This window comes from Polyodon spathula, chromosome 20 (genome assembly GCF_017654505.1).
Source record: "Polyodon spathula isolate WHYD16114869_AA chromosome 20, ASM1765450v1, whole genome shotgun sequence".
Classification (NCBI taxonomy): Eukaryota; Metazoa; Chordata; class Actinopteri; order Acipenseriformes; family Polyodontidae; genus Polyodon; species Polyodon spathula.
Genome location: NC_054553.1, coordinates 16,369,292 through 16,393,117, shown reverse-complemented (window position 1 = coordinate 16,393,117; position 23,826 = coordinate 16,369,292). Strand labels below are relative to the sequence as shown.

At 42.1% G+C, this 23,826-nt stretch overlaps 1 protein-coding gene across 5 annotated transcripts in view; it reads right to left on the bottom strand.

The window, feature by feature from the left end:
- Positions 1-22,107: 22,107 nt before the first annotated feature.
- Positions 22,108-23,826, bottom strand: part of LOC121295490 (plastin-3) — a 513,951-nt gene continuing 512,232 nt past the window's right edge. For all 5 annotated transcript variants that reach the window (XM_041220156.1, XM_041220157.1, XM_041220158.1 and 2 more), the window contains 2 exons: positions 23,613-23,737; positions 22,108-23,216 (listed from right to left, as the gene is read on the bottom strand). In XM_041220156.1, coding sequence (XP_041076090.1) covers positions 23,084-23,216; positions 23,613-23,737 — 258 coding nt within the window. In that variant the 3' untranslated portion in view covers positions 22,108-23,083. The remainder of the gene's footprint in view (positions 23,217-23,612; positions 23,738-23,826) is intronic.

Genomic DNA, 23,826 nt, shown 5'->3' with positions numbered 1-23,826 from the left:
GTATTATATATTATCTCTAAGCCACTGTAAAAATATTTGATTTTTGTTTAGTGGTTCAAAGGTTAGTATAGTGAAGTTTCACAATGATCATTGCTCGATGTCTGAGATTTTACTAGAAAAATTTACCTGGAAGTTTTCGGGCCCGCTGAGTTCAGAAGTGCTACTTTTTTTATTTATTTTTATTTCCCCTTCAAGCTGTGACCTGGCAAATGTCAACCTAAAGTGAAAAAGTGACTTAGACCAGAAAAATTACCCTGAGCTCAACTAAGACGCTACCTCGTTCAACTCGTAATGAATAGGGCTTTCGAGACAAAAATACCAGAAGCTCATGATCTACAAGAATCAAAAAACATTTCAGTATTTACAGATTTTTGATTTTTCCCAGATTTTTGAAGTTGCATTTGTCATGCATTCGAGCATTGCTTATTGCCACTTTGGTGAGGCTAAAGTACCACGTAGTCCTAACTGAACTGGCCTTACTCTTCAATTTTGTATTGTCTGGGGTTAGATCTAGAGAAAAAAGTGACAAAATGTGCTTCCAGTGGCACTAGCTTGGAGCTGAGGGGTTATGAACTTGTGTGTGAAACTTAGATTTCTTTGTTACACTGACACATTTGAAACTACCAAAACCTCACTTAGGTGTGTTTTAAAAAAAACTACAAACTGATGGAAAACACAAAACATAGATTACCATGGTAAACTTAATGAACTTGAGGGGTTAACAACTTTTGAAGTCACTAGAATTTCACATCTATTCCTGCTGGAATCAAACTAAAAATCTGAGTTCTTATGACAAGTATAGAACTACTCTAAAAGGAAAGGATCTTAAACATTTTAAAAGTCGCATGCTGAATGTGGTTGGTTAACAACTGCTGTAGAAACCACACATCAAAGTTCAGTAATCATCAAATTTAAAATTACCACGGGCATGAACTGGAACGGGGAGCAAGATTGCCTTCACAATGTTCTTCCATTCATAGAACAGTCTGTTCTCGGGGAAGGGCCATTTGAAGGTTTGGTCCAGCAGTATGCATCATCTTCACTTTTGCTCCATCATCAGAGATGTTCTCAGCTTTTGCAAGGAACATTTTATTGTCATACAACACCTTCACCCAGTCCTGAGCTGGACCCTCCTAGACAACTGCACTTTTCAACACTGTCACCACACGGAATTCCGTACTTTTACTTGTGAATGAGACCTTTATTTTGCCTGGGGTATCAGATACAAAGTGGAGCCCATGATGGCTATGGAGTCGTCATACCTGGCATTAAGGAGAGGGTGGATCTCTTCACCCTTTGTGGTCCTATGTCGGACCAGGTCCGACATTACAATTTTCCTTTTCCAGTCCAATGTCAGTCCCTGTCCGACATCATCAAAAAGACGTCAGCACGGGTCTCTAGTCGTTTTTTCTCCGGAAAAAGCTGAGAAAACCTTTTAATGGTCGAGTGAGACTAATAGGAGCTGAGAGAAGCCAAAAAAAAAGAGGCAGCTCTGAACAATACACAGAGGCCTTGCACCACAGAGATAACACAGACATAAGCAAACAAGATAGCTGCTTCTGCATCAAGCTCTCAAAGAACATCACAGACATTTGATGTTATAGTAATAAATTAATGACTTGGATCGCATTATTGAGGGGTTTGGTGATAAAACGAGTGATCAGGAGAGGATTTATTAGTGTGCATGACTATGAAGAGGTATGTGAAAAATACAGCGAACAAGGGGTGGGGCTTGACTGGAGATGCAGTACTGAGTATTGACATCATGGTGCATGGTCCCAACGCCTCCATTCATGACGAGTACCTTTGCCAGGTGTTCCGCATGCTGGTCAAGCACAAGCATGCTCAATGAGGAGAAGTGCATCTTTTCTGTGCCGGAAATTGAGTTTGTGGGGTTCCGGCTGTCGGCACATGGCATCTCCCCATTGCAGTCTAATGTGGATGCGATCCACGACATTCCGGAGCCCACATCGGCTGCACAGCTCGCCTTCTTCCTGAGAATGACTGCATACTACCTCCGCTTCCTGAATCAGTACTCAGCCACAACATCGCCCCTGTGTCAGCTGCTTTAGAAGGAGGCTCCCTGGACCTGGAATGTGGACTGCCAGGAAGCTGTGCGCCTGCTAAAGCGCCAGCTCACCACTGCACCCATCCTGGCACACTTCGACCTCACAAGCCCCACCCTGGTCACCTGTGACGCCTCTGCCTCAGCGCTGGGTGCCGTCCTCGCCCAACTCCAGGATGGGACGGAGAAGCCTATTGCTTTTGCCTCTTGAGCGTTGAGCCCTACTGAACAGAAGTACTCAGTGGGGGAGTGAGAGGTGCTGGCATACCTCTAGTCATGTGAACGCTGGCACATGTACCTCTATAGCAGGGTGTTCACGCTCCGCACGGACCACCATGCTCTCACAGCCTTGATGTCCACCTCAGGCACAGGACACAAACCACTCTGGCTGTACAGGTGGGCGGGTCGCCTGCAACAGTACAACTTCAAGCTCCAGTTCACCCCGGGCCGTGACAATGTGGTAATAGACCTGCTCTCCAGAGCCGTCATTGCTCCTGACCCTGCCACCCAGCTGTAGGACACGGAAAATGACCTGATTCAGTTGTTGCACACTCCTCTCCAGGCTGCAGTTTCCCTCCTTGAGCTCCAGCAGGCATTGGTGAAGGCTCCCCTATTCTGTACCCTGCAGGTGGCTGGCCTGCCCAGGTGCCTGACGAGCTAGCACCGTTCGCCCAGCTCAAGGGGGAGCTGTTGTGCTGCGGTGACACTTGTGTGGCTCAGGGTCACTGCACAGTCATGCCGAGCGCTCTGAGGGCACGAGTGCTGGCTATGGCATACGAGGGACACCTGTGCATAGTTAGGTTGAAGCAGCTATGTCGGGACCTCATGTGTTGGCCTGGTATTGACCACTATGTTGAGGTGATGGTCAGGGACTGTACGACTTGCCTGCTCAGCGGGAAAACCGGCCCGCCACCTCTGCTACCCCTGCAACGACTGACCTGGCTGTCCAAACCAGGAGAACACCTGCAGATGGACTTCGCTTCCTTGTGGTCATCTATGACCTCCATTCCAAATGGCCTGAAGTCTTATCAGTGGCTCGCTCACCTCCTAGGCCATTATCAACATCCTAGATACTGTCATTGCCCGCTGGGGACTGCCTCAGGCCATTACCACTAATAATGGGCCACAGTTTGTCTCTGCCGAGTTCTCCACTTTCATATATGACAAGGGGATTAAGCACATCCGCATGGCTGTTTATCACCCGCAGGCCAACCAGGGGGGTCGAGCGGTTTAATCAAACCCTCAAGAACGGCATCCAAGCGTATCTAACTCAAAGCTGTGCATTCCAAAAAGCTCTTCTTCAGACCCTCCTGCATTACAGAGCGACTAAGCATACTACCACAGGGGTTTCGCCAGTGCTACTAAAGTTGGGGCGAGATGTTGTGTTTGGGTGTTCTGTTTTGATATTGTTCATGACGTGTGTGTGTGTGTGTGGGTGTTGTGCTGTGTGGATTGGTTGTATTGCCATAGGTGAGGGTGCGTGTTTGCTTTACGACAGTGAGATACCATGCTGGAAAGAGTTAAGGCACACAATAAAGAGTCCTGTTAGTTGTACCTTACCAAGTTGTTGGAGTCTATTTATTTTACAATACAACAGTGGCAAAGTACAGTCACCACCGTTTAGAACAGGCACATTTGTGTTAATGTGATTCAGCCGCAGTAAGTGATGGATGGTTGTGGCCGAGTGTCCCACCTCTTTGTTTATTATTTAGTTATATTATGATTTTTATGTATATAGGGGAAAGCTAATATTATTTGTTATATATTTATATTTTAAAAAGGATGCGTGTTGATCAGCTACTGATTGTTAACTTGCTGACAGTCACGCATCCTTGTTAAACTCGTGCAGAATGTGACTGAGGGATAATAAGATAATTGTTAGCCAGTTGATCCCTCGGTCACCACTATAAGAACCTGCAGCTGGGCTGCACGGAGAGGGGCGTTAGAGATGAAACAAGAGACATGAGTCTGAATCAATAGAACAATTGCTATATTTAGAATATACTTGCTTAATGTTTCGTGTTATGTTTTTTTTGGCCCTAGTACCATTTTCTTTGGTGTTTTTTTTTTTTTTTTTTTTGTATCAATCTTTATTTTGTTTATCATTTAAAATAAATACACTGAATGCCGTAGCATTTCAATTTTGCCCCACCATCCTTGTTTTGAATCTGTGTTTCTGGTCTGGCATCACCCCTGCAAAGCCACCCTGTTCAGAATGGTATAACCTGACATTCAATAACCTGACATTGAAAATGTCCCCCAATCACCCATACAGTAATCAAAACAAACAAGTGTGTATGCAATTGTATTAAGGAGCTCCCCTAAATCACTTGTTTAGAAAGAACCAGGGTATTAATACTTGTGACAGAGTAGCCGTCTGCTGTGTGGATTCGCCGCTGAGTGACAGGAAAGAGATAGAGGCAGAGTTTGAAGTTGATACACCCTGAAGGCGAGCAGGATTTATTTATATATTGTAGTGCTGAGCTGTGGGGTTTCCAGGATATAATGAGCCAGACAACAACTGTGGTTCAAAGCAGTAAGAAATTGCTGTATTTATTATTTTTTAACTTTTAGTGAAACGTTAACAACAACTTGTTAAGGTACAACTAACAGGATGCTTTATTGTCCTCTCCTTTCACTCAGCTTCTCTTAACTCTCTCAGTTCTCCAGCCACCAGATCCTGCTTTTCTCTTTCAAAGTGTCATCTCCACACACACACCCAAGTCCCTCCCCCTTCCTCACTCATTGGTCCAACACTCCCTATCTCTGACTGGTCATGTCAGACCTGCTCCCACCTCCCTCAGTGATGCATTCACACTCACTTTCAGCTCTGAGTCACACAAGCACCAAAACACAGAGAATGTTAACAGATCTGAACAAGAATTTTTTTTTACAGTTTTCAAACACACATTATTTACAGAGTACTCCCATCCCCTTCTATAGTCCATAATCGGATCCATTCCCACATTGTTCCCAGCTTTTTGAAGCAACGTTGCATTGTTTGCTGACTGACAGAGTTCGAAGCATGCTTTCACAAGTGCACAGCATCTAACAGAGACATTTTATTTACACTGAATTTTTGTGTGGATGCTCATCACTTTTCTCCTTCCAGCCATTCTTGCTTGCTGTTGCAGTCAGTGCTGTTTTTCAAACACTAAATAAACCCAAAGCTGCATACAGGGATTATCTAGCCAAGGTACAGAATAGGGGTTATCGGTCAGTAATGAGGTACACTCAGTACTGCACCTCCAGCCAAGCCCCACCCCTTGTTCACTGTGTTTTTCACATACCTTTTCATAGTCATGCACACTGAAAAATCCACTCCTGATCACTCGTTTTATCACCAAACTCCTCAATAATGCGATCCAAGTCGTTATTTTATTACTTTAACATTTCAAAAAGCTCTGCAAATGTCTGTGATGTTCTTTGAGCGCTTGTTGCAGATGCAGCTATCTTGTTTGTTTACGTCTGTGTTATCTCTGTAGTGGATGGGGCTATCAGATACACCCTTTTTTTTCCCCCCCGGCATCATTCGGCTCCTATCAGTCTCATTCAGCCATTGAAAGGTTTTCTAAGCATTTTCAGGAGAAAAAACAACTAGAGCCCTGTGTTTTACGTCTTTTTGATGACTAGAAAGGGAAAATTGTAAGTCAGATCTGGTCCAACATAGGACAACAAAGGGTTAAGCCTCCCATTCAGGCACAACTGAAAGTATTTGGAGTTTAAGTCTTTAGTGGCAGGGAACCTCTACCTTGTCACAACAGGCCTATTTCTTCAGCATGTGCCAGTTGCCAGTATGCATGGCGCCAGGACACTGGAGCGCCGTATGGAGCAATGTTCAAAACCACATGGCAACCAAGCTGCATTGTCAAGATAGCAGAAGGCATGCATATGCAAATTGTGGGGTAAACCGGAGTTGTTTTTTTTTTGTTTTTTTTTTGGTGAATTTTCCATTTTTTAAGGCCAAAGGAGATTTTGAGATTGGAAACTGTATATGGTACGGTAAGCATGCCATAAACATCATGAAATGGTTAACCCCTCAAGCACCTAAAGTTTGCCAAGACTATCTTTTTTTTGTGTTTTCTATCAGTTTGTAGTTTTTAAAACACCCCAGGCAAGATTTTGGTAGTTTCAAATGTGTCACTGTAACAAAGAATGAAGTTCCACACACAAGTTAATAACCCCTCAGCTCCAAGCTACTGCTATTGGAAGCACACCCTGTCACTGTTTACTCTAGATCTAACCCCAGACAATGCAATATTGAAGAATAATGCCAGTTCAGTTAGGACTATGCTGTACTTTAGCCTCACCAAAGTGGCCATGAGTAATGCTCGTTCGCATGACAAATGCAACTTCAACAATCTACCAAAAATCCCAAATCTGCGGATACCAAAATATTTTTCTTGATTCTTGTAGATTCTAATTTTAGAGGGGATTAATGACCAGTGGGGGAACTTGGAACCAAAAGTGTATCACAAATTTGGAAGAGTGGTCCCTAAGGTTCTTACAGCAATACTAACATTTTAAGACTCGCATCCCCTACAGGGTAAAAGGTGGGCTGAAGTTTGAATAAAGCTCGTTACTTACCCTTCGTCTGGCAACTTGCCAAAAGTGAGTTAGGTGCTCCTGGCATTTTTTTTCTCGAAAGCCCTATTCCTACAAGTCAAACGAAGAGCACCACATGATGATAGCATTTAATTTTAGCCCAGGGTGATTTTTTTGGTCAGGGTTACTTTTGGTTGACCTTTGCTAGGTCACAGCTCGAAGGGGAAATAAAAAAAAATTAATTAAAATGTACACTTTCTGAACTCAACAGGAACAAAAACCCCCAGGTGAATTTTTCTAGCAAAATCTGAGACAGTCAGGCAATAAAATGCTCCTTTTTGGTTGAGTTGGTGTGGAATGACCCATGTGTGATTTCTATTGGGTGGATTTCCAGTTTGATATTAAGGTGGGTGAAGCAGGCATGTGGCGATTCTACTAATGAAGAGTGATCTGCAGAAGATTTTGGATTATTTATAATAACTTTGCTGAATAGAAAGTCAATGTGTTTGTTTCCAGATAGACTTCCAAATACTTTTTATTCTGTGCATCCAAAAAATTGTAATTAAACATTCATGTTTACATTGAATTTCTGAGGATACTGCATTCCCTAGATTATGTCCAGCATGTTAAAGATCCTACGCATAAGACTTTAGATTTCTTAATTTCCAGTGGTTTAGTTGTTCAAAATGTCAAAACTATTGATCTCACTATTTCTGGTCATGCCATTCTTTTCAAGATTAATTTGCCATTAACTGCAAAGAGTCTGGAACATACATATTAAAACACGAGTAGTTAATTCTTCAACTGCTGTAAAGTTTTCTGAGGCATGGAGTTCACCTCCACTTCCTCAGTCTTTATCATTAGATGAGCTGTTTAACACCTATAATACCTTGACTAGTATCATAGATGTTGTAGCAGTTAGAACACAGAGTGTCTTTAAAAAAAGCTTGGCATGGTTTATATTGAAATCTGAGGGTCGTAAATTGGAACGTAGATGGAAGGACTCTAAACTGCATGTTCATTACTTTGCATGGAAATGCCATCAGGGAAAATATAGGAATGCTCTGGCATTGGGTAGATCATATTATTCTAATTTAATCAAAACCAATAAAAAACAATCTTAGATTTATTTTTGCTTCCATAGATACGTTAGTAAATCTTCTATTCTTCTCTTATGGAGGATTCCTGTTAAGGCTGCTGCGGAGGCTTATTCCTTGATTACCTCACAAGAGTTGACAGAGCTAGTCCTGCATATGAGACCCCCTGCATGTGCTCTTTATCCCAGTCCTACTAAACTGTTAAAATATGTTTAAAAATTATAAACGGGTCACTTCCCTCCAGTATAGTCCCCTTAGCACAGTTCCAACTGTGCCCTAAATTACTTAATTGCACCAATTAAGTACTTATTATAATCTTAATTGGTCCGTTGGAACAAACACCAGGAGGGACACCGGCCCTCTAGGACCGGAATTGCCCAACCCTGCCTTAGCACCTAAGGTAGTTTTGGTAAAGCCATTCTCAAGAAAACTAACTTTGACCCAGTGGCAGCACATATATTTTATTCCACAACATTTTAAAATCTATCATCGCTGAAGTAACTTAAAAAAATGGATGGTGAGTAAGTAGATTCAAGAAAATGCACAGAGTCCTTTTCTTCAATCAGTTGTTAGGTTTATTGAAAAATGCAGGGAGTCTGGTCCCAGGTACAGGACAAACAGTATACTCGTCCTTACAATTTTTGCATGACATTAAATACCCTTCTGTATAGATGGTCCACCTCCTCTTTCTCTGACACTTAACCAATAGCAAAGGTACAACACATTATTCTGTTACCATATATTTAATTTAGTTAGTGTGTGTGTGTGTGTGTGTAGTCTAGTGTGACGACCTCTGAACTCAGTGCATTCTTCAGACCCTTGGTGCCCAAAAGGTCCATACATCTGGTTTTTGTCATCTTCCTTGTTCATATCTCTCCATTTTGCTTGAGACCCTTTCAGTCCAGTGGTATTATCTCTTATTCTCCCTGGGAGCCTTTTAGCCCCTTTATGCTTTGCATTCCAAAAGTCTTAGAGCTTGGCCCCTTCTGGTCCACAGCATTGTTATCTTGTTAGCTTGCAGTCAATGCTGGGCAAGAAGCTTGTAGAGCAAGGTCTCTATCAATTGTTAGCAGTACATGCAATTTGAACCAAACAGTCTGCTATCTGCAATATTAGTCTCTTTTCAGAAAAGAACATCAGTATAGCTCTGCCAGTCCACATGCGTAGCAAACTGATAATCAATTCTCGATCCATGTTTTCCAACAATAGCCCTGTATGCAAGTGTAGCAGGGGGAGATTTGTGCCGACTCTGCTGGCGTGTTCACAGGGCTGCAGGAAGAGGGCGGCAGTCGTCCAACAACCGCCTGTGAGTCATGGCAGTGACACGGGGAGGTGGGAAAGTGGGTGTGTGGACTTTCCCCCTCTCTGAATGGCTGAGAGGCGAGTCTTGGGAGATTGTTAGCCTTATAAAATAATGCTCTGCTGTTTCCTCAGGTCTGCCCACTTAGACGCGCCAAGAGTTTCACAGCGAGACAGTGAGAGCGGTTAACCCTTGGGCAGACCCCGGAGTATTGTAACGGAACAGGCTAGTTAGCCGGCAGTGTAGGACGGTGATCCGGGTCGCATAGGTAGCGACGACTGGGATATAGCTGTCAAGTGCAGCACCTTTTTTTCTTTGTAGTTTTGTTACTGTTTTATTTTTCCTGTTTCTTTGTACCTTCTGTCTTGAATTATTGTTTCGAAGCACCTGCAAGGGCACCGGTATTGTGTACCATCGCTTGGTATTCCCGTGGCTCTGTTTACCATCGTTGATAAGCGGACCATGGACCCACAGCGCCATCTGCGGGCGAAAAGAAAAAGAGCACCCCAAAATAAAACTGGGCACCTGTGCGGTGTTGCCAAATCCACCTGTCTGTCTCCTGTGTCAGTGAATTACCCACCACCCTTCCACAGCAAGTAATCTGTTTGCCTCGGCAGTCTTTTTGGTTTGTTGGCCAAGGATGCAATGCTCCAAGTTGCATTGGGTTGCCTAGGCAACATGATGCAGTGTGCACCTCACTTTCTGGTGGCTGTGCGCTGGAAAACACAGACAAGGCATGCGACTGAAGAATTGAATCCTCCTTGACTGGACACTGAGTGGCACTTCAATTCTTGTCGTCAAAATCTAAATGGAAAACTTAGCGACAACTTTGTTGACCAATCCATTTAGTGCAAGAGACTGCAACAAAAAACAGAAATGATAAAAAATGTAAGGCCAAAACCAAAATTGCAAGTAGTAAGTACTTACAGAAAAACAGGAAAAGAGTTGGAACGGTATTTCAGCAAAGCGGTGTACAATTGTGAATAGTATCTGTGGTATTTGGTTATTGAATTGCAATTTGTAGCCTACATTACAAGAAAATGTTTTTATCTGTTATCTAAACATCACTGCTTAGATCCCAAAGTCCTTAATAATTATGAGCCAATCTCCCATTTTAGCTAAGGTTTTAAAGAAAGTTTTTGCCAATCAATTACACAAATTTAGCTCTTAAGGTCATATGAAAAATGTATTTCTGGAGTTCATGCTGCACATAGTACAGAGACAGCCCTTGTTAGAGTAGTAAATGACTGTTGATAAACTCTGATTCAGGCTTTCCCTCAATTTAAATTCTCCTAGTGCTGCTTTGGATACTGTGGACCACTCTATTTTATTGAATTGTCTTGAAAGCTCAGTGGGATCGGCAGGAGGTTTTGATCCTGCTCATATTGTGCAATCACTTTGTGGTCCTATAGAACCAGTTTTCAGTTTTAATTGTACAGTCCATGTTCAGACTTTAAATTGGGTTTCCCATTATATATGGGCAATTTAAATATCTGTTTCGTAACTTCAATAACATTATCATTTAAAATGTTAATATGAAACAAAATCTACTGGATAAAAATGAATGTTTTGTCAAAAGCATTTAATGAGCTTTTTCTTGCTATTTTACAGAAGAACACTATAGGGAAAACATCCAACCATTTTAAAAGGGTAGGTTGTGGGGCAGAAGGCAGATACTAATGTTAGAATAAGCTAAGCAAACCGAAATGATAGAGCTTTTTAAATTGCGTAGCACACATTATAGGTCGCAATTTAACATGGATCTGTGCTGTCAAATGATCCAACGTGTTGGGAAAGGAAAGTTTATCTAAGGTGAAAACAGAACTATTTACATGACAAAAAGAACACGCTCCCAATGTACTGTACATTTTGAAAATACAAACTTGTACAAAAACTTAGCAGAGAGGGCACTACAGACGTCATGCCAACGACTACCTTCCCCAATGCTACCAGTCTATTTACACATATATACACTTAGCTAAACTAACTGCATGCTTTTAGAATGCTTGCTCAAGTCCCAATGCATACCTTTTTTTCTTAAAGGTAAGCACGTATTATGAAACAAAGGCAGCAAATGCCTTCTGTATGTGCAGCAAATATCAAAACATGAAATACATACGCTGTAGTAATCGAGGTACACGAATAACCCTACACTCCTGTCTGTTAACATGCACTGGAGCCGAGAGTCTGTAACCCTGAACTGTCTCGGCCTGCCCCAGTGTTAAGCGAGTGTCTTCAGAAGAAAAGTGACGTTTAGTCACCCTAGTACTAATGACTTTCATGGGTAAGCAGGGTGATTTGAATGTGATGACAGTAGCTTAGCTAGTCAGTTTAAATTTTTTTATTGATTGATTTGAAATTGAACGTATTTTATTAACATAGGTATTTACTGTCAAAATACTGTAAAATAAATTTAAATTATTAACTTACCAAATTCTTGTTCTGATGGCAAAAATCAATGCCTGTCTAGTGGCTTACTTCTTGAAACAACACATCACCATTACAGATGACGTAAGTCAGTCATAAAGCAATTTTCTCTGTACAAGTAGAACACCATAATAGACAGGACGAGCACAAGTTACTATCGATCAGGCCATACCGTGCCAAAGAGCATGTTTGGATAGGAGTCTTCAGTGTGATGCCAGTTACAGTGGTGCTAAACATCCCAGGCCTGGGATTATTTGTTAGACTAATAGTTTCTCATTAGAATTAAAACTAGACACGAGAAATGTACTAAATAACACGCTTTGACCCAGGTGGCCTTCCATAGTAATAAGAAAGGAGATGTGTCTCGACACAGGCAAATATGGAGACCATCCGGCTCAAAAACATGTTATTTATTTAGAACATGTTTCAGATATTTGGTGCACGTATTGAATTGGACCAATCAGAATACATAACATAGTACGTGTTATAAATAAATGAAAATCACCTTCGAATTTTCTACGTAGGGGTTGGTAATTTTACAGTAGTACCTAGTCATGCCAACATAATTTTACAGTAGTACCTGTCAGGCCAACGTAGTCATTTGCATTATATTCACAGCGTAATTAGAGTAGCCAATCACCTGTAGGAGCAACATCTATTCAGACATGAAATTTACTTAAAAAAATCAAGAATAAGGAAAATTGCAAATACGGCATAATAATATATATTTGCTGCTGATTTAGGGTTACCAGGTGTCCCAGGGTTTGGTTTTTTTTTTGCCCTTGTTATTGTACTCACTTTTTTTTTTTTTAAGTGTCGTACAAAACTATAGCAATATTTACACCCAACATTTAACTTTTAAATTACGAATAGTTTATAATTATACAGTTATTTTAACACCTTTAGAGTTGCTATGGAGTCAATGAATTGAAGAAACAAAAAATACCCTTTTTTACTCTGGAAATCTGCCGACTTTCTGACACAGACAATATTGATGGTAACACGATTCAGTTTATTATTATTTTCCAATTATAGCCACGAATTGGGTGGAAATGGCAAATGTAAGGCGATTTTTAATTGGATAATTTATTACAGCTACTATTTTCTTTAAATTCATTGGATTTTATTATTACATTTTCAGTGATCTGATTGGCCAAATTAGTACATGTAATACTTACAATTTCAACATGTACTAAATAAAAATGTGAATCATTAAATCAGTATGAATAAACAGTAAAATAGCAGCATGGAGTCAAACTGGAGTAACGTACAAGTGGGGTACCACAGGGATCGGTATTGGGACCATTGTTATTCCTAATCTTTATAAATGACCTGGACCAAGACATAATCAGTGTCTCATAATCAAGTTATGAAAATTTGCAGACAATACAAAACTGGGAAGTGTAGCCAGCTTCATTATTACAAAGAGATTTACACAAGATTTAAGCTTTGGCTGACACATGGCCAATTAAATGTAGTGTGAATAAAAGCAAAGTGCTGCACATAGAGTGTGAAAACATTGGGTGCAAATACAGTATGAGTAGTAATGAAATAGATGAGACTATGTATTAAAAGGACTTGGGTAGTAGTGGATGAAACTCTTAAGCCAAATAGACAATGCGGAGAAGCAATAGAAATGTTATAGCCAAGGCAGTCAAACTCAAATCTAGAGTTATATTAAAATTACACAATGCGCTGGTACAACCAGACCTAGAATACTGAACACAGTTCTGGTCTCCATATCATAAGAAAGACATTGAGGTATTGGAGAGAGTCCGGAGGAGAGCAACAAAATCAATTCCAGGATTGAAAGGCATGTCATATGAAGACAGATTGAAAGAGCCGAATCTGTATAGCCTAGAAAGGAGGAGCCAGTTAATAGAGGTATTTAAAATTGTCAAGGGGTTTAACAAAGTAACTGCTACTGGATCATCCCCTCAGCTGGTCCCGGGGAGGGCGAAGGGACTGGGGGGAAGGGGTAGTCCAGGATTTGGTCGGGGGGTGTCGGCAGGAGCTCCCGGCCCGGGAACTGGGGCAGGGTGTGGATACCCACGGGCTGCTGCAGTGTCGGACTGGGGTCTCATGCGGGCGCCTTATCGGCGAGCCCCTTTCATGGCTCCAGTGTTTCCCCCTTTTGCCAAAACTTCAGGGAGAGAAACCAGCCCACCGAGGTGTTGGACGTGCAGGGAGGTGGGCCACCTCGTCCGAAACAGTGATGGAGTGTGACCTCAGCCGACCAGGTAGGCGCGTTCAATTACCTCAGTCACTTCAGCACCGGGGTTTTGTTATTCCTGTGACAGTGGACGGTACAAAAACCCAGGCTCTCCTGGACTCAGGGTGTGGTCAGTCTCTAGTACAGGAGAGCCTAATCTCACCGGGGCATAAACGCATATTGGGACGGGTGCATATTAAATGTATTCATGGGGATTTGTCCGGTCTTATCCTAAGATCAATGTGTGTATGACTATTGGCCAGCAGGTGACGCAGGTGCAGGTAGGATTATGTCCTCGATTGCCAGTACCAGTAGTTCTAAAACAGGACTGTGAGCAGTTTAAAGATTGGTTGGCTGCCCTGACAGCCCCGTCCTCTTTATTGGCTAAGAAAGAGGAAGTAATTGGAGAGATCTTTCCCTTTCGCGATCCAGAATGGTTTTGCCATAAATTTACACCCCGTAAAACTAAACAGGAGCGCTGGATTGCTAAGAATGAGGGCTGGCAATGGAGGGAGTCGGAGAAGTTTCAGGTGGGGGCAATTGGTGAAGAGTCCGGGGGGGAGGTCGCAGAGCCAGCGCAGGGGTCTGGCTCGGCTGCCTCTGCCTGGGAGATGATTTCTTAGCTCGCTCCTGTGACTTCCGACTTGAGCAAGGGCGTGACGACGTGCTGGGCAGGCTCTTTGACCAAGCAATGGTGGTTAATGGTCGGGCGGTCGAGCCCAGATGCGCCGCCATGTACCCCCGCTTTGAAATTAATCGAGACCTGCTGTACCGTGTTGATAAATTATCCTAGACCGGTGAAGTGCGTCATCAGTTACTCATTCCTCAGCCCTTTAAGGAGGATTTGTTGCAGCTGGCTAACACTATTTCCCTGTCTGGTAATTTGGGAAGGGATAAAACTAAAGCAAGGCTTGTGTAACGGTTCTTCTGGCTGGGGCTGGATGGCGATGTCAAGCGGTTTTGTGAGCGTTGTGGGGAATGTCAAAGGGCCAGCCCTAGAGCCGTTCCACGAGCCCCTCTGGTGCCTTTGCCCCTAGTGGAAGCTCCATTTGAGCGTATTGGGATGGACATAGTTGGGCCACTAGAAAGGAGCGCGGCAGGATACACTCACCTACTTGTCATTCTGGATTACGCTACGTGTTATCCAGAAGCAATTCCCCTCCGATCTATGTCCGCTAGGTCTGTTGCCAATGAGCTTGTGAAGGTTTTCTCCCGGGTGGGGATTCCCAAGGAGATACTTACCGATCAAGGCACTAATTTTATGTCCCGGCTAATCCGAGGAACGTGTATGCTTTTGGGAATTAAGACCATTAGGACCTCTGTGTTTCATCCTCAGACCGACGGTTTGGTGGAACGCTTTAATAAGACCCTTAAGAACATGTTGCGCAGGTTTATTCGTAGTGATGTGCGTTACTGGGACCAGCTGATTCCTCCCCTTATCTTTGCGATCAGAGAGGTACCCCAGGCTTCTACGGGGTTTTCACCATTCAAGCTGTTGTATGGGCGGAGACCCCGGGGCATGCTTGATCTGGTCAGAGAGATGTGGGAGGAGCAGCAGGACAATTCGACCAATACCGTCCGGTATGTGTTGGACCTGCGCAAATGTCTTGAGTCTGTTGGGAAATGGGCGCATGACATTTTGCAGCAGGCACAGCACAGACAGGAGACCCAGTATAACCGAGGAGCCCGGTTGCGCACATTTCAGCTGGGGGATAAGGTATTTCTATTATTACCCAGTTCTGAGTCGAAACTTTTGGCTAAGTGGCAAGGACCCTTTGAGGTTACACGCCAGGTTGGGAAGGTGGACTATGAGATCTGCCAGCCGGAGCGACGGAGAGAGAAACACATTTATCATATCAACCTCTTAAAGCCTTGGTTGCAACCAGAGGCGTTGTTAGTGCCGCATGCAGATGACATCACAGACCTGGGACCTGATCTTTCTGTGTTGGCAAGAAAAGGATAGGTACAGATTGCTGAGAATCTGACACCAATGCAGAAATGTCAGGCTCAAGGTCTAGAGGCGGAGTTTCCTGACGTGTTCTCTTTGGGGTATCAGCAGGGGGCGGCCAGATCAGACCGCTAGTTGCTAAGGTGAAAGCCTTGGCTGACTGGCCGGTTCCTACAACCAAAACCCAGGTGCGCTCTTTCTTGGGACTAGTGGGCTGTTATAGAAAGTTCATCCCGAGCTTCGCTACGCTCACTGCTCCCTTGACAGACCTCACCCGGAAGGCTGCCCCAAATACGGTTCAGGGGACGGGGTCATGCCAGAGGGCTTTTCTCGCCTTGAAGCGGAGGCTGTGTAGTAAGCTAGTGCTATGCAGCCAGGATTTTGGTAAGAGGTTCACCCTGCAGACGGATGAGTCAGAGACAGGTTTCGGGAGGTTCGGGGAAGCGAGCACCCGGTCCTGTACATCAGCAGGAAGCTCCTTCCCCGCGAGAAAAATTACAGCACCATCGAGAAGGAGTGTCTCGCAGTAAAATGGGCAGTCGAGTCACTCCGGTAGTATCTCCTGGGGCGACACTTCACCCTGGTTACAGATCATGTCCCCTTAGCATGGCTTCACCGGATGAAAGATAGCAACGCCAGAATCACACGGTGGTACTTGGCCTTGCAGCCCTATGCCTTCAGGGTAGTCTACCGAGCAGGAAAGCTGCATCAAAACGCAGACTTTTTCTCTCGGGAAGACATGGGAGTGTAGGATTTTCGAATGAACCAGTGGTGTCATTCTGAGGGGAAGGATATGTAGCAGGGGAAGATCTGTTCTGACTCTGCTGGCGTGTTCGCAGTACTGCAGGAAGAGGGAGGCAGTCGTCCAACAACCGCCTGTGAGTCACGACAGTGACACAGGGAGGTGGGAAAGTGGGTGTGTGGACTTTCCCCCTCTCTGAATGGCTGAGAGGCGAGTCTTGGGAGATTGCAAGCCCTATAAAAAAATGCTCTGCTGTTTCCTTAGGTCTGCCCTTTTAAACGCGCCGAGAGTGCGGAAGCGCTGGTCCACGACCGAGAACCAGTCAGAGAGAATGGAACAGAGGTTCAGAGCGAGACAGTGAGGGCGGGGAACCCTTGGGCAGACCCCTAAAAAGTATAGCTGAGCAGGCTAGTTAGCCGGCAGCGTAGGACGGTGATCCGGGTCGCATGGGCAGCGGCGACCGGGATATTGCTGCAGAGTGCAGCACCTTTTCTTTATAGTTTTGTTACTGTTTTATTTTCCCTGTTTCTTTGTGCCTTCTGTTTTGAATTATTGTTTCGAAGCACCTGCGAGGGCGCCAGTATTGTGTACCCTTGCTTGGTATGCCCGTGGTTCTGTTTACCATCGTTGGGAAATCAGACCACGGACCCACAGCGCCATCTGCGGGCTAAAAAGAAATAAGGCACCCTTCAAAATAAAACTGGGCACCTGTGTGGTGTTTAAGTACACCTGTTTGTCTGTCTCCTGGTCAGCGAATTACCCACAACCCTTCCACAGGGACAAAAAACAAAAGTACACAGAAAGAGTAGACGGAACTGCAAACGCAAGTCAAAAAGGAAGTTAGAATGGCCAAGAGAGAAATAGAAATGAACATTGCTAAAGAAGCTAAAACCAATTCCAAAATGTTTTTCCAATATTACAACAGCAAGAGAACATTCAAAGAGGAGATTAAATGTTTAAGAGATACAAATGGCAAAATCATAGAGGAAGAAAAAAAAATAGCAAATATGTTAAATGATTACTTTTTACAAAGGAGGATATGGACAAAATGCCAACCTGTTCCTATCCAGTTTTAAATAACTTTAGCATAACCGAGGCAGAAGTTTAAAGGGACTAGGAGCTCTTAAAATAAACAAATCCCCTGGGCCGGATGAGATCCTTCCAATAGTACTCAAAGAAATTAAAGAAGTTATTTACAAACCGCTAACCAAGATCATGCAACAGTCTCTTGATACAGGGGTTGTACCGACAAACTGGAAAATTGCAAATGTAATACCGATCCACAAAAAGGGAAACAAAACTGAACCAGGTAACTACAGACCAGTAAGCCTGACTTCTATTATATGCAAACTTATGGAAACTATAATAAGATCCAAAATGGAAAATCCTGGGAGACAGTCAACATGGTTTTTGGAAAGGGAGATCATGTCTAACTAACCTGCTCGATTTTTTTGAGGATGCAACATCGATAATGGTTAATTGCAAAGCATGACATGGTTTATTTAGATTTCCAGAAAGCTTTTGACAAAGTCCCTCTGTGACAGGATGACAGAGGGCTGAGGCTCAGAGACAATGTAAAGGCAAAAAATAAAATTCTTTATTAAACAAAAATAATAAAATAATTAGGCACAAGGGCCAACAGAAAAGAGGTTCAAACAGAGAAATAAGTGAACTTACAAAGTAAATGGTCAGGTTCCAAGTCTTTTTAAAAAAAACAAGACACTCTTCTTTCAAAACACAAAACTCTCCACCACAAAGCAAACTCCCAAACAAAAGAACATCTCCAGCCAGGCCCTCTCCCCTGGCTTTTATCCCCCATGGCTGGAGCCCAATTAATCAATAATCATTCAATTAGAGCTCCAGCCACATTCTCACATGTTTTTCTGGCTGGGAGAAATTCAACCCCCTCTCTGCCAGTTCCAAACATATTCATATAGATGGGCAGTTCCGTCACACCCTCATAAAAGATTAATGCTCAAACTGAACGCAGTAGGGATTCAAGGAAGCACATGTACATGGATTAGGGGGTGGTTAATGTGTAGAAAACAGAAAGTACTGATTAAAGGAGAAACCTCAGAATGGAGCGAGGTAACCAGTAGAGTACCACAGGGATCAGTATTAGGTCCTCTGCTATTCCTAATCTACATTAATGATTTAGATTCTGGTATAGTAAGCAAACTTGTTAAATTTGCAGACGACACAAAAATAGGAGTGGTGGCAAACACTGTTGCAGCAGCAAAGGTCATTCAAAATGATCTAGACAAGATTCAGAACTGGGCAGACACATGGCAAATGAAATTTAATAGAGAAAAGTGTAAGGTACTGCATGCAAGAAATAAAAATGTGCATTATAAACATCATATGGGAAATACTGAAATTGGAGAAGGAATCTATGAAATTTTTTGTTGACTCAGAAATGTCTTCATCTAGACAATGTGGGGAAGCGATAAGAACATAAGAACATAAGAACATAAGAAAGTTTACAAACGAGAGGAGGCCATTCGGCCCATCTTGCTCGTTTGGTTGCTAGTAGCTTATTGATCCCAAAATCTCATCAAGCAGCTTCTTGAAGGATCCCAGGGTGTCAGCTTCAACAACATTACTGGGGAGTTGATTCCAGACCCTCACAATTCTCTGTGTAAAAAAGTGTCTCCTATTTTCTGTTCTGAATGCCCCTTTGTCTAAACTCCATTTGTGACCCCTGGTCCTTGTTTCTTTTTTCAGGCTGAAAAAGTCCCTTGGGTCGACACTGTCAATACCTTTTAGAATTTTGAATGCTTGAATTAGGTCGCCACGTAGTCTTCTTTGTTCAAGACTGAACAGATCCAATTCTTTTAGCCTGTCTGCATATGACATGCCTTTTAAGCCCGGAATAATTCTGGTCGCTCTTCTTTGCACTCTTTCTAGAGCAGCAATATCTTTTTTATAGCGAGGTGACCAGAACTGCACACAATATTCAAGATGAGGTCTTACAAGTGCATTGTACAGTTTTAACATTACTTCCCTTGATTTAAATTCAACATTTTTCACAATGTATCCGAGTATCTTGTTAGCCTTTTTTATAGCTTCCCCACATTGCCTAGATGAAGACATTTCTGAGTCAACAAAAACTCCTAGGTCTTTTTCATAGATTCCTTCTCCAATTTCAATATCTCCCATATGATATTTATAATGTACATTTTTATTTCCTGCGTGCAGTACCTTACACTTTTCTCTATTAAATGTCATTTGCCATGTGTCTGCCCAGTTCTGAATCTTGTCTAGATCATTTTGAATGACCTTTGCTGCTGCAACAGTGTTTGCCACTCCTCCTACTTTTGTGTCGTCTGCAAATTTAACAAGTTTGCTTACTATACCAGAATCTAAATCATTAATGTAGATTAGGAATAGCAGAGGACCTAATACTGATCCCTGTGGTACACCGCTGGTTACCACACTCCATTCTGAGGTTTTTCCTCTAATCAGTACTTTCTGTTTTCTACATGTTAACCACTCCCTAATCCATGTACATGTGTTTCCTTGAATCCCAACTGCGTTCAGTTTGAGAATTAATCTTTTGTGCGGGACTTTGTCAAAAGCTTTCTGGAAATCTAAATAAACCATGTCATATGCTTTGCAATTATCCATTATCGATGTTGCATCCTCAAAAAAATCAAGCAAGTTAGTTAGGCACGATCTCCCTTTCCTAAAACCATGTTGACTGTCTCCCAGTACCCTGTTACCATATAGGTAATTTTCCATTTTGGCTCTTATTATAGTTTCCATAAGTTTGCATATAATAGAAGTCAGGCTTACTGGTCTGTAGTTACCTGGTTCAGTTTTGTTTCCCTTTTTGTGGATCGGTATTACGTTTGCAATTTTCCAGTCTGTCGGTACTACCCCTGTGTCAAGAGACTGCTGCATGATCTTGGTTAGCGGTTTGTAAATTACTTCTTTCATTTCTTTGAGTACTACTGGGAGGATCTCATCCGGCCCAGGGGATTTGTTTATTTTAAGAGCTCCTAGTCCCTTTAACACTTCTGCCTCAGTTATGCTAAAGTTATTTAAAACTGGATAGGAACTGGATGACATGTGGGGCATGTTGTCAGTATCTTCCTTTGTAAAAACTTGTGAAAAGTAATCATTTAACATATTTGCTATTTTTTTTTTCTTCCTCTACGATTTTGCCATTTGTATCTCTTAAACATTTAATCTCCTCTTTGAATGTTCTCTTGCTGTTGTAATATTGGAAAAGGCCAACAAGATGCTCGGATACATTCTGCTCTAGAAAGTTTAAAAGGCATGTCATATGCAGACAGGCTAAAATAATTGAATCTATTCAGTTTTGAACAAAGACTAAGCGGTGACCTAATTCAAGCATTCAAAATCCTAGAAGGTATTGACAATGCCGACCCAAGGGACTTTTTCAGCCTGAAAAAAGAAACAAGGACCAGGGGTCACAAAATGGAGTTTAGAAAAAGGGGCTTTCAGAACAGAAATTAGGAGGCACTTTTTTACACAGAGAATTGTGAGGGTCTGGAATCAACTCCCCAGTAATGTTGTTGAAGCCGACACCCTGGGATCCTTCAAGAAGCTGCTTGATGAGATTCTGGGATCAATAAGCTACTAACAACCAAACGAGCAAGATGGGCTGAATGGCCTCCTCTCATTTGTAAACTTTCTTATGTTCTTATGTTCTATTGTATTCAAGTTTTCTTGATTTAAAAATAATGGCAATACGTTTTTTTTTTTCAAATAGAATAAACTGATAAAGATTGGTTATTTTTGGGGCTTACGGTTAGGGTAATATTATATAAAAAGAAGCTGAATTTAGTATGGTAGTTAAATTAGTTAGGATTTGTGAGATTAATTAAAATGTTTTGCTTTGCTTCGGACAGAAAATGTTATGAGTAATGAACAACCATAGTTCAGATACAGTAGAAATGACTTCTGTTACAACAATGCAGTATTTTTTTATTATGATAACAAATGTTAAAGGGACATCTGATACGGACGCACACAGTCTTTTCAGTTGTTAAAAGTCAAGTCCTTTGTATTTCTTTTCTTAATAATTGGAAGTGTTCTAATTTGAATGTAATTTGTGCCTTTTTGTTTAAATATTATGCACAACTGTGTTTTTATTTATTGTATCTTCTGTTAAAACAAATTGTTGTTCATTATTTTGAAAAATAAAAAGTCAATGCATTGATTATCGTTGATAAATGCCTATATGATAATCGAAGAAGAAATTAGATTGCTCATTGCACCACAAAAGTTATGGATGATAAATGTTGTAGAAAGCATGTAGTTCTTCAAAGTGAGAATGCCTGGTCAGTTGCAGGAAACTAAAGCACTGAACAGTGAAAATGTATGTGACCCCTCTTCTGAAACAGGGGGGCAGGTAACCAGTGTCTTGTATATACAATACAACTCCAGACTGCTGCGCCACACTGTCGTGAAGGACTAGAACGGGGATAGATCAAGTTAGCCATTACAACCATGTTCAATGATTTATTGATTCACCCTCCATCAAGGTCCATAAGTACTTTTTAAACTCCTTGTAGTACAGGTACCTGAAGTAGAATGACCCTCCAGGACCAGAGGCATCCACCGGTGTACAAAGTCAGTCAGCTGGAGTGGAGCTGGACCACTTCCCCACTATAACTCTATAGTGTGAGATTTGCAGCTGCAAAGAAAATTGAACTAAAACCCCCATCTAAAACCGCCCAAGAGAAATCTTTGCAGAGCAGCATGTTAGGTGAAAGCACTGTAGCTAGAGGTCAGTTGAATGGGAAAATACTCAAGTGGTTTGCTGTAAAAAGATTTTATTTCAGTTAACCAACAGCCATTGTTACAGGTTTTCCTTATAATGGATATGGTTAATGGAGTACAGTTTTATCCAGCAGTTACAGAGCAGAACACAGCCAGTCAAACAAGAACACTCTCCATAATATTGGGTTTTTGAACCTGCGTGACAATACTTCTTTACACTTCTAAATGGTACAATTCAGCCATTTTCTTAATACACCCAACCCCTGAAACCTTTGGATTCCCTCTCCTCGCCCACCCATAAAAGTATTTCTTTTTCACAGCGGATATTGATTTTAATAAAAATGAAGAAATCGTTCATGCAGTTTGTATTTTGTTTTGTAAAAAGCATGTCTAAAGTACACACACTTATGCGCAAGATAATGCGTTCATAACTGTAGAATGTACTACAGCCACTATTTAGAATGAATAATTTTTTGGTAAACTGGTATATAAGTAACAAAAGAAAAAAAGCAGAGAAAAAAAAAAAAAGTTTAAAAAAGCAAAGCAGTTTGTAACACCAACACTACAGCCCTGTCGATACCCCTGTATCCCACTGAGATAGATGTATGGTCTTCTGAAATGAATGATCAAAATCTTAAACCCAGATAAACAAACATGCAAATCATAAAATGTACAGGTTTGCTTACATGGCTTTATGTGATACATATGAGCACTTGCTGGTTCTTGTATATTGTGATATGAATTCATTTCAATGTGTACCTTAGCCGATCAACCCATACTAACTTGGGGAAAGAGTGTTAGCCTTTTTGTTTTTCAGATTTACACAACAACCTTCCCCACCCCAAGCATCCCCTATTACACTCTTTTGAGATATCCTTAATATTTAAATGACGGTTGTACTAATCCCTAAACCAAAAGCCTTTTAACCAGCAAATGGCTTATGGGCCAGATGTTTGCTTGCGTCGAGAGAGGCAGTTTAGTTCAGTTTAGTTTTTGTTACACCTTCTTCAGCCCCCTTCCCATCAAACAAGCAAAGACTGTCATCACCATCTTGGGCTTCACCTCGACGAGGTCGTCCGGCAGGGCGTACACCCGGGCCCCGATCTTCCGGGCCATGGACACAGCATACCTGCATGAGAGGAAAGGGCTTGCTTTAGTCCCTATGGGAGTGAAGACCCACAGACACACCCCACCACCAGCTATCACTGTCACTATCCCTGTGACCTGCAGACACTGCATGCACATCGGGTCTGAAATATACATGCCTCACTATAAACCCCAGGGTCTGAAACGCTCAATGGTCCGTGCTGAACAAGTACTAACAAGGTTTTATAGAATGAGCGGTTCTCTAGACATGTAAAACTCTGAGATGGACCTATGTATGTCACACTCTCTCCCTGCCGCTGTATAGGTATTGTCCTAAGCAGAGGATTCAGAGGTGTGAATCCACACTATCCGATGTTCAGGTATTTTCTTTGCAATATAAAACACTGAACAAATACACCAATACTATGCACACACTTACTTGGCATTTTCTTGCTTGTCTTCATCAGAAAGCTTCCCTGTCTTCACCATATCATAGTCAATGCAACCAGGCTGGATGGCATCAATCAAGTCAACAACAGCCAAACTTGTGCTAATTTCTTTGTCCTTTTAAAAAAACAAGACGACAACATTTAACAAAACAAACATCAAGAGCATAGTACCACTAGTAACTAAAGAAAGAAATTATATATATA